Genomic DNA, 9,777 nt, shown 5'->3' with positions numbered 1-9,777 from the left:
CACATTTTTTCTCTTGTGTGAGAAACCAAAGGAGTAAATAAGGATCAAAATGGATGATAGATATTGGGAAGTAGTAAGACAATGTTCAAACGGGAAGAGAAACAAGGGAGAGTGGAAGGGGGAGGGAAGGAAGGGAGAAGAAAAAAACAGTGGAAGGAAAAAATGGAAACAAAGCATTTGTAAATAAGGAAGGGAAGAAGGGTTGAAGGAAGGGGATGGCAATGGGGGAAAAAAGAAGAATCAAGTTATATTATATACAGGTACAAATTCCCTATGATGAATGTGACCATTATGTATATCAAAAGTGTACCAATAAAATTAATATTTTTTTAAAAGCTGTGTACAGTGCCTGAAACACCCTACACACCTCAGACTTGCAGAACGATTCTTTTAGCCCTTTAAAACGTGCTGCTAGGAAAGGGGATTTACTACAAAACCAGAAGGTCTGAGGTTGTTTTATTAACTGTATTAGATGTCATGCCAAACAGGCGTCCCCTTCCCCACCCTCGAGCCAGGGAGTCTTCTTACATCTACACTGGATAAACTTCTACCAATGCAAACGTGTGCGGACCTGTGGAGTCGCCGCTCTAAGTTGTGCACTGATGATTCAGTCGATGTGCACTTCTCTTTCCCTGGCAGCGGGGGCCACCGAAGCTAGAAGGTCCCTCGGGAGATCCAACCTTTGGGGCGACTTCCCCAGCCTTGCAGCCCCTGGGCGGTAGCAATCCCAGAGGCCTGGCTGAGCGCCTAGCATGCCCGCCCTGGGCGTGGACCGCGCACGTCCGCTCCAGTACCCGGGTTATAAAGGAAGCCAGCGGCTCCCACAGCGCAGGCAGAGGTTCGCATCCGCCGGGCTTTCCGCTGAGGTCCGAGTCTCTGCTTCCCAAATCCAGGTCTGAGTGGACATCCCAAAGGAATAGCCCAAGTAGGTGGGCGTGAAGTTAGGGGACTCCCCCCGGAGGTCTAGTCTTTCCAGGTTCCCGAGCTGGGTTCACGCTCGGAGGGTGCAGGGTGCAGAGTGCAGGGTGCAGGGTGCCGGGAGCAGGGGGCAGGAGGCAAGGGGCAGGGGCCAAGGAGCAGGGAGCAGGGTGCGGAAGATCCCCGCGCCCTCCAGTCGCTACAGAAGCTCCGGAGCAGCGGTTTCCTGCTCGGCCGGCCACACTCATCGCAGCGCTCCAGGTTTCGGCTGGAGGCGGTGGATCGAGGAAGCCCTGCCCGTGGGAAGGCGCCGGGAGGGGGATCGGCGGGGCCGCGGGTGGGGCCCTGTCCCACCGCCCCGCGAGGGCTCGCTCACTCCTGGGAGTTTGGGGACCCGGGCGCAGGGTCTCCTGGCGCCTGCAGCTGTGCGCTGTGGTTTCTCCGCAGGTCACCATGGATGGGGATGGGGACTCCGGTGGAAAAGCCGGGAAGAACTTCTGGAAGCCCAGAAAGAAAAGGTAAAGGGTTTGTTTAGCTTTCGTAGTTTACATGGTTTGAGGGATTGGGGTCGTTTTTTTCTAGCTTCCAGCGCAGAAATAAGCGATGGCTGGGGGTAACGGTTACTGAAGTCATGCGGTCCCCTGGTTAGAGCAGTTCCTTGGCTGAGTTGGACCCGGCATGTACATCCTCCCTGGGTCTTCGTGAGGCTCTTCCGCAGCTTTCTGGACCTAGACAGCGCACATCCTTCTTTGTTTTGTTACCGTCTGCTTTACAAGCAGTGTTGCTCGTGATACCCACTTTCTGCTCTGTGGTCCAGTATCTTCCTTCCGATAAACAGCCGCGTAAATGTGGCTTGTTTGTGGAGTGGCAGAGGAACACAGAAGGCCAAAGTTACACTTCAGTTGTTTTTGTTTCGTTTTAACTGGACATGACTATAAAGTTGGTAATGGAACGACAGAGAGAAAATAATTTTCTTAAGTACATTTTGATCACAGTGTATACAGAAAATTTTAATTTCATAGGTTCATCATTAATAGAAAATTATAATGTACACTGTAAGATAAAATGTATTAGTAAACTTATTAATAGAAGTAGAAACCAAGCTTTTCAGTGTAAGAGAAAAAAATACAAATGTAGAAATAAGTAAGGTTGGTTTTCAGGTCACTAAAAAGGACATCAGAAAGAAGCATTCTTCCAGCCAGAACTCAGCTTTTATAAACCGTTCCTCGCTGAATAGAGGAGCACCCGTGGGGAAGAAGGTGGCTTCAGACCTGGAAAGAAGCTCAGGGTGTCCCTTAGGACCCAGAGGAAGGAAGTAGGTTTGAGAGGAGTGGACACGGGAGCAGGGGCTTGAAGGGGCCTCCACTGGCCAAGTCCAGGACAAGTTGAGCATAAGAGAAAATAAAAACCATAATTTACCATGAGATACTGAGCACAGTACAGTTGAGGGATCTGTGAAAATATTGTGAGAGGAAGGGAACTGAGAAGGTGTGCCAAGTAGAGAAAATAAAGGAATATTCTTCACAGAACAATTCTGCTGTGCTATGGGAACCTGCATTGTCATACCACGGACCCTTGATTTAGGAACTCAATCTGATCCGAGGGTTGGTTGTAACGCAAGCTGTGACTTGAGGTCTCCAGCTCCTCTATACAACCTTTGAAGTTCCTCTCTTGTATACAGGAAGATCTCAGTGTCCTTAGAGAGACACTGGCCCAGGATTTCTCAGTTAACCCCATACAGGAAAGGATGTTGTCATGTTCCTTCCAGAACGCTTTAAGGATTAAATCTGTATCTGAGACCATCTGGAAGCACAAGTGGCCGACACTCAGGTCATAACTCAAGACTTTGGTCCCAAGTTAAAACTAAAATTCTGGTCATAACCCAAATTGTTGTTTGAGGGTCCACTGTAATTGATTGAGGCAATGATGGAATTGATTCAAGCAATTGTCAGTAGTTCCTAAACTGTTCAGAGAAAAGCAGTATCTAATAATTGTCTCCACAATTCTTACTAATGCAAAGGAGAGTGTAATTTTCTAGTGAAAAAGTTTACAGTTAGTGCTTCAACCTTGTGCTCAGACTTAGCTTCACTCATGCAGAAAAAGACCAGGAAGCTGCTCATACGTGACAAGATTTGAATGTACAACACCATATAGACAGTATGCTCCCAAAAACACTTTAAAAATTTTTATTTTTATTAGTATATGTTCATAGTACTTAATGATTACACGCATTGTGGGGAATTGGTACATGTACACAACACATCTCAATTCTTTTATTTTTCCCTTCCCATTTTTTTAATTTTTGCCAGCATCAGATTCATTTCTTTATAAGTCCTTATCAAGTTATCACAATATTTAGGGTGAATCCAATCAGGCTGCTAAACTGGTGCTATACAGTAGAAATATAATGGGAGTCGTATTTCTAATTTAAAATGTTCTGAAGTGAATATTAAAATGAAAAGTAACAGGTGAAGTTAATTTGTAAAATTTCATGGCATGATATAACCAAGATACAATAACTTCTACATGTAGTAAAGTTATAAGTAAGTTCACATTTTTTTTATAGTAACTCCTACATTATAGGGTGTAGTTTACATTTTCTGTACATCTCCATTTGTATTCATTTTGAAAGTGGTATATCCAAAATGTGGTATGCTCCGGAACTGCTCCTTTTCCTTCAAAACAGTCAATGTTTAAAAAAAGAAAAAGGGGAGGACTTCTTGGTTGAAAGATTTAACAAAAATAACTATCAAATATAAAGTTAGAACTCTGACAAAATTAGAGTACAAAAAGAAAAATACCTATAGAAAGTACTCCAGAAAATTTGAATGTGAATTTTATGTTAGATAATATCAAAATTAATGTTAATTTTCTTAGCTGTGATAGAGGTAGGAATGCATGTGGATTGCTCTAGTGCCTGCAACCTACATTTAAGTGGTTTAGCAGAATATTAACAAAATGCTAATGTGCAATTCCTTATATAGAAAAAGTATGGTAAAGTGTTAGTCATTGATAAATCTAAGTGAATTATATGGGTAGTCACTATACTACTTTTTAAATTTTTCTGTTGATTTGAAAATTTTCATAACTTTTCATGTATGCATAAAGACTCCAGAGAGTAGAATGGATAGTATACCTTTTATTTTTACATTTTTTTTCTCCTTTCTGACATTGTAGATTAAGTACCATGCTTGTTAAGGTACAAACAGTTAGGTGTATTTGAGTCAGAATTACTGAATACATGTAGTGGGAGATGGTAATGAAAATTGATACTATACATATCTTCATTTTTATAATTGGCCCTCAAACTTTTTCAAACTAGAGATTTTTTGTAAGTACTTACTAAATTGTGCTTATGATTTATCTTACTTCCTTTTGTGATCCTGGGATCCAACACTGGACCTTGTATGCTAAGCAAGTGCTTCTCTCCTGCTGGCCGCATCACCATTGATTTTAGTCTGTAACGAACACTGCCTGTTTTAACTTCAGATTGTGAAAGAGGCCTGGGCTATGCTAGTACGTAATGGTGGGATAATAGTAGTTTCTAAAGTATCTGTGTTTGAAAAAACTATTAGAATGATGTTTGGTGAGCGGTTTGCCTTTGTAGGCTTTGTGGTTCCTGCTGATGAGTATGTGAAGCATGTAGTAGGTGTGAGACTCCTGCGAAAGTATATTCCCATGCAGTGCAGTACTGTGCCTCACAAACTAGAGGTCACACCATACAGCTTGGTTGGTACTCAGGGAGCAGACTTTGCAGTTTAAATTTTGGCTTTGTTCCAGCAGTTGGACCTTGGACAAGTTAATTTTTTTTTTTTTTTCTTCTATAGTTTTCTCATCTCTAAGAGGACAAAAATGTGCCTTTCTGAGACTTGTTTACAGATAATGTGTGGGAAGTGCTTACTTAGCCACTGTCTAAAATATATAAGTTCTTCAATATAGTATCAGTTTTAAGTAACTAACAAAATAACTGCCTTGGAGCTCAAGCTCAGTCACTTATGTCCATTTCCATCTTTTCATCCTGGTGTGGGGATACGCCTGTACTAAGGACAGGCTGGCACTAGGCCTGAAATTCTTGCACAGTTCCACAGATTTAACATCACTCCAAAGCCAAAGGGAATAAACCCTGGATTTCCTTTTCTTTAGAAATCTCTTCATCTCTTCAGACTTCATTTAATGTAAACAACCAAGACCAAGGTGAATTTAAAATTCTGTGCCAAAATAGTGCTGCTCATGTCTGAAGTAGTCTTTTTATATGTACGGGAAATGAGGCTGGAGTGCTCTGGTTAGTTTGTGTTCATATCCTTTATGGCACTTACATGCGGTGGAGAAGATGGGTTACTGAGTTAAAATGAATTGAATCTGGGCTCAAATAATAATTGGCCTTTTTATACCGAAGGACCGTTTTTTCCCCATCTTTCTGCAGTCATAGTTCTTCTAGATTCCATTTATTTCCATAATGGTCTTCTTTGGGCTCCAGACATTCCTTCAAAATTAGATTTGCTCTTAAGTGTTTAATTAGTTTTTATCTTCAACTAGTGATGCCCAAGATCTGATCCCCACTGCTCTCCATTCGTAGAGATAATGATTAAGAATAATTCTTAGGGGGTAGATAGAATATCTACTAGAGTTACCTTGATGGAAATTAAACAGATTGATTTCTGGGACCATGAATGTTTTCCACTTGGAATAAAAATAGGAAATTACTTTTTAGTATGTATTTTTCTCATTAGCAAAGATGTGCTTTGTATATTCATCATTGAAATCTAGAAAATACCCCAGACCCAAGGAAGAAAATATTTTTCCAGAAATCCCTATACTTAGTGATAAGCACATATGCAGGTTTCATAGATGTATATAAATCTACTTATATTTAAAGCTCATAAATGATACTTTACTAATAACTTATTTTTACCAAATACTATATTATGGACATGTTCCTTTGTCTTTACATAATACAGTCTATAAATTAATTTGGTAATTTAAAATTTTTCTGTAATTGTAAATATTTTCAATGATTCATTTCCTATTTTTTCAGTAAAAAGGAAAAGAAACCAACTGTCAGTGTGTTTGCAATGGTGAGTTGTGAATTTATTTACTATACAGAATAATTTGAAAATCTGACTTCTACTTCATAGAAAAGAGACATCTTACCTGGTATAATATTTTCTTAAAGAATATGGCAATGGAGATCCAAAAATCATTCATGCTTAGCCTATTTCCAATGAAATGCTTATCATAAGTTGCCATGAGAGTTACATCCCAACAGCCATCATTCTTGATGACTACTTTAATAGTCTCCTGATAAGTTATGTTGTTAGTAATCTGTTGCCTAGAGACATTTTCCTAGGGATAGTCTTTGCCACCTTGATAAAAGAAGCTGCTATATTCCTTGCTGTCTTTTTGTTTTCCGGTACCGGGAATCAAACTCATGACCTTGGGCTTGCCAGGCAGGAGCTGTGCCGCTGAGCTAAATCCCCAGCCCCTCCTTGCTGTCTTAAATAGCTCTGAAATCCTGGCATGTTCAAGGTCAGAGTCTCAAGCTTCCATAATAATAAAAGGCACGAGAGGATTATGCATTCCTGTAACTTAGTGTATGTCTGTTTTCCTCTGTGCTGAACATTGAAAGTTTAGTAGTTGAAAACCTTAATTCTGTTTTCTAGGTCCATGGTGGTTATTTAGAATCTTTCTTTTAACTCTACTTGGGATAACACAGGAATTTTGTGGTTGAGGGTGGTTATTGATGATCTGCCTCTCTACCTGGATCTTTACTTCCTTTTTTTTTAAGTGAATAAACTTACATGAATTTACGTGAACTGTCTAGGAACCCAGGAGATCACGTAAACAATTAAATCTTGCAGCACACACTTTCATTTCACTCGTTACATATTGGACATCTTTTTAAGTGGTGAGAAGTAGTTAGGCAGTCATGGAGCTAGATCTTAGTAAATGGAGTATAAAAGTCAGTGTGGATAGGGAAAACAACCCATGTGACCTTTGCAGAGAACTCTGTGGTTGTCTGACATCCTCTTCACCTTCCTGTGCTGCCGTGACTTTGCCACAGCCCTTGTTCTGCATGCTTCCTTTGCAGTTTCAGGGTGTTGAGACCAAGGGCTCAGTCATTCACAGAAGGGCAGTTTGAACATCCTTTGACAGTGCTCATTTAAGATTATTTCCATTAGTACATTCTTGCCCAGAAGGGATTTTTTTTATGTAAGTCTGATTTATTTGTTTAAATATTTTGAGAGAAAACATTTATCTTCTGGAAATTTTTGTTTGTTTTTGTGTGTATGCATGCTGGGGATTGAACCTGGGGCCTCAGGCGTGGTGAGCACACACTGTTCCACTGAGCTAAGCCTTCAGCCCTATACTTTAGTTTCTCTTATTTATAGGTTAAAATTTTTTTAAACCTAGAATTCTATTGCTTTAGAAAATGTAACATAACAGGCCACAGAAGGGTATAAATCCAGAGCTTGAATGTGCGGTAACCATGATAAAACTCACAGAGCACAATGTGCCAGGAATTGTTCTTGGTGATGCTATTCAAAGTCACCTAACTCTGAAAACTCTGTGTGACGTGGATGCTGTTACCATGACACCTTTACGAATGAAAAAACTCAGGCCAGGCATGAACTTGCTGAGGACATGCAGCAGGGCTAGGATAGATGCAGTTCATTGTGAGCCTCCCGGGGAGGTGCTAAGGTGGCTTTTCTCACGTCTTCAACCTGAACGGTCAATACAAAAAACTAAATGTGAACCTAACATGTATGTAAAACCTGTAAAGACAAAGACATCATCTGCAAGTTTAATGGTGCATGGTGATGTTACTGGCAGTGTATATGAATAACCACTTCTAGCTAAGACAAAGACCCATGTGCCAGAATGCCCATGAACCCCAGGTTCTGTGGCACTTTAGGAAGTCTTGACAAGACTCAGTATCCTGCTGGCAGCTAATACTGGGAAAGTTTTCAATTAGTAGTTATTGTACCTCAGATGAGTTTCACTGGCCATGATACTGCCACTCTGTACCCTGTATTCTGTAAAGAATATAAAGTACAACCTGCGAGTGTCACCTAAAAAGACATCCAGCAGAAACCAGGCACACACTCCCAGTGGAGTTAGCACTGGGCACACCTGTTTTCCCAGAAGTGAGTTGTGACAATGCGTGAAACCTTGTGTATCAGTAAAGCTTGTCAGACCCTCAGTGCCCAACATTGTTACTAAGGGATGACTCTGAAGGCACCTTCTGTCCAGCATGTATCAAAACTCCAGGCTTATAAGGACAGCAAGTGTCTGGCATAAACACATTGGACACATAAGGACATTAGACACATAAAGACAGGATTTATGTCTGGCATAAACACATTGGACACATAAAGACATTGGACACATAAGGACAGGATTTATGTCTGGCATAAACACATTGTTTGTACAAATAATTTGGTCACACTTACTAGTGTGAGTAGTGGTAACCTTCCCCAAATTCAAGCTCCTGATGGCAGCTGAGACCTACCTTGTGTGTGGGGGTCTTTCTAATGAGAGCGAGATTCTTCACTACTCACTATCTACTAACTCATTTATACCTCTCAGCAGCCTTCAACATTATCCACCAGATTATTTCTTCCCTTGGCCCTTGTGACGTTACGGTGCACTGGTTTTTCACCCCAGCTCTTTCGCTTTTACTTGTGTCTTCTTTGGCTGTGAAGTTAGACTTCCTCAGTCTTTTATTCTAGGACTAGGTGATGGTTTTGACAGTCCTCTAGTTCTACAATCATTTCCAAGAAGTTTTTGATCTTTATGCAAACCCTCTTTCTCTTTCAAGTTCTCTCTGCAGAATTACACTATCTTCTACATATTTTCAGAGGTACCCTCCACCTATTTCTAATTACTCCTTTGTCATTGAGGACTTTGCTTTATGATTGCTTGCACTTCAGTGACCTGTGTTACAGTTATTCTGCTGAGTATTTTAGTTCCTTCATGAATGGTCAGAACTCCTCTGACCTCTGGGGTTTTACTACCCACTTGTACTCAGTCATTTTCACTTGTGGATGGAGGACTTTGGGCTCATCTGCCTAGACAGCTTCCGTCTCTAGATATGTAAACTTCGATCTATCCATCTTTCACCACAGTGTTCATTAGTTCAAGGTTTGACCTTTATCTTAGTTACTTTTTCTCATTGCTGAGAAAAAATACCCAACACCTAAAATTAAAGGAGGAAAAGTTTATTTTGGCTCAGTTTGTAGAGGTTTCAGTTTGTAGTTGGCTGGCTCCCAGGCAGGGTGGTACCACACAGGGAACAGTTCAGGTCAGGCAGAAGACAGAAGTCATCCAGGCAGCAAGCAGCAAAGTAGTGAAGCAGCAAGCAATGACAGCACCCTCTTTCTGTCCCTTATATTCTATCCGGGCTACCCACCATAAGGGTGGGTGACACTCACACCCAGGGTGAGCCTTCCCATTACCCACACCCAGAACTATGCCAAACCAATCGGTAGACTAATTTAGCAATTACACACCCTGGGTCCTGGAATCACAGATCCTAGATCCAGGCACCTCTGAAAAGCCCCACTTATGACCACATGAGGCTTTGGGGAGATGTCTAGACACAGCCATAACAGCTTTCCTCTTTAATTGCTTTTCTTTTTCCTTTTCCTTTCCTTTTTCCTTTTCCCTTTTCCCTTTTCCTTCCCTTCCCTTCCCTTTTCCTTCCCTTCCCTTCCCTTCCCTTCCCTTCCCTCCCCTCCCCTCTCCTTCCCGTCCCGTCCCTTCCTTTCCTTTCCTTTCCTTTCCTTTCCTTTCCTTTCCTTTCCTTTCCTTTCCTTTCCTTTCCTTTCCTTTCCTTTCCTTTCCTTCCCTTCCCTTCCC

The 9,777-nt window shown here is 41.3% G+C and overlaps 1 protein-coding gene across 5 annotated transcripts in view; it reads left to right on the top strand.

Annotated features, from left to right (window-relative positions):
* The first annotated feature begins 820 nt into the window (after window positions 1-820).
* The window catches only part of LOC102021022 (multidrug resistance protein 1-like), a 77,472-nt gene continuing 68,515 nt past the window's right edge, over window positions 821-9,777 (top strand). Inside the window, exons 1-3 of one of the 5 annotated variants that reach the window (XM_005405512.2) lie at window positions 821-893; window positions 1,366-1,436; window positions 5,954-5,993. In XM_005405512.2, the coding sequence (XP_005405569.1) occupies window positions 1,372-1,436; window positions 5,954-5,993 (105 nt within the window). In that variant the 5' untranslated portion in view covers window positions 821-893; window positions 1,366-1,371. Of the gene's footprint in view, window positions 926-1,105; window positions 1,180-1,365; window positions 1,437-5,953; window positions 5,994-9,777 lie in introns of those variants that run through there. The other 4 variants (XM_013505033.1, XM_013505034.1, XM_013505036.1 and 1 more) reach the window with 4 other exon arrangements.

Source organism: Chinchilla lanigera, unplaced genomic scaffold, assembly GCF_000276665.1.
Source record: "Chinchilla lanigera isolate Chin_1 unplaced genomic scaffold, ChiLan1.0 scaffold00093, whole genome shotgun sequence".
NCBI classification, from domain to species: Eukaryota; Metazoa; Chordata; class Mammalia; order Rodentia; family Chinchillidae; genus Chinchilla; species Chinchilla lanigera.
The sequence above is the reverse complement of the archived record's forward strand: the minus strand, read 5'-3'. Positions and strand labels throughout refer to the sequence as shown.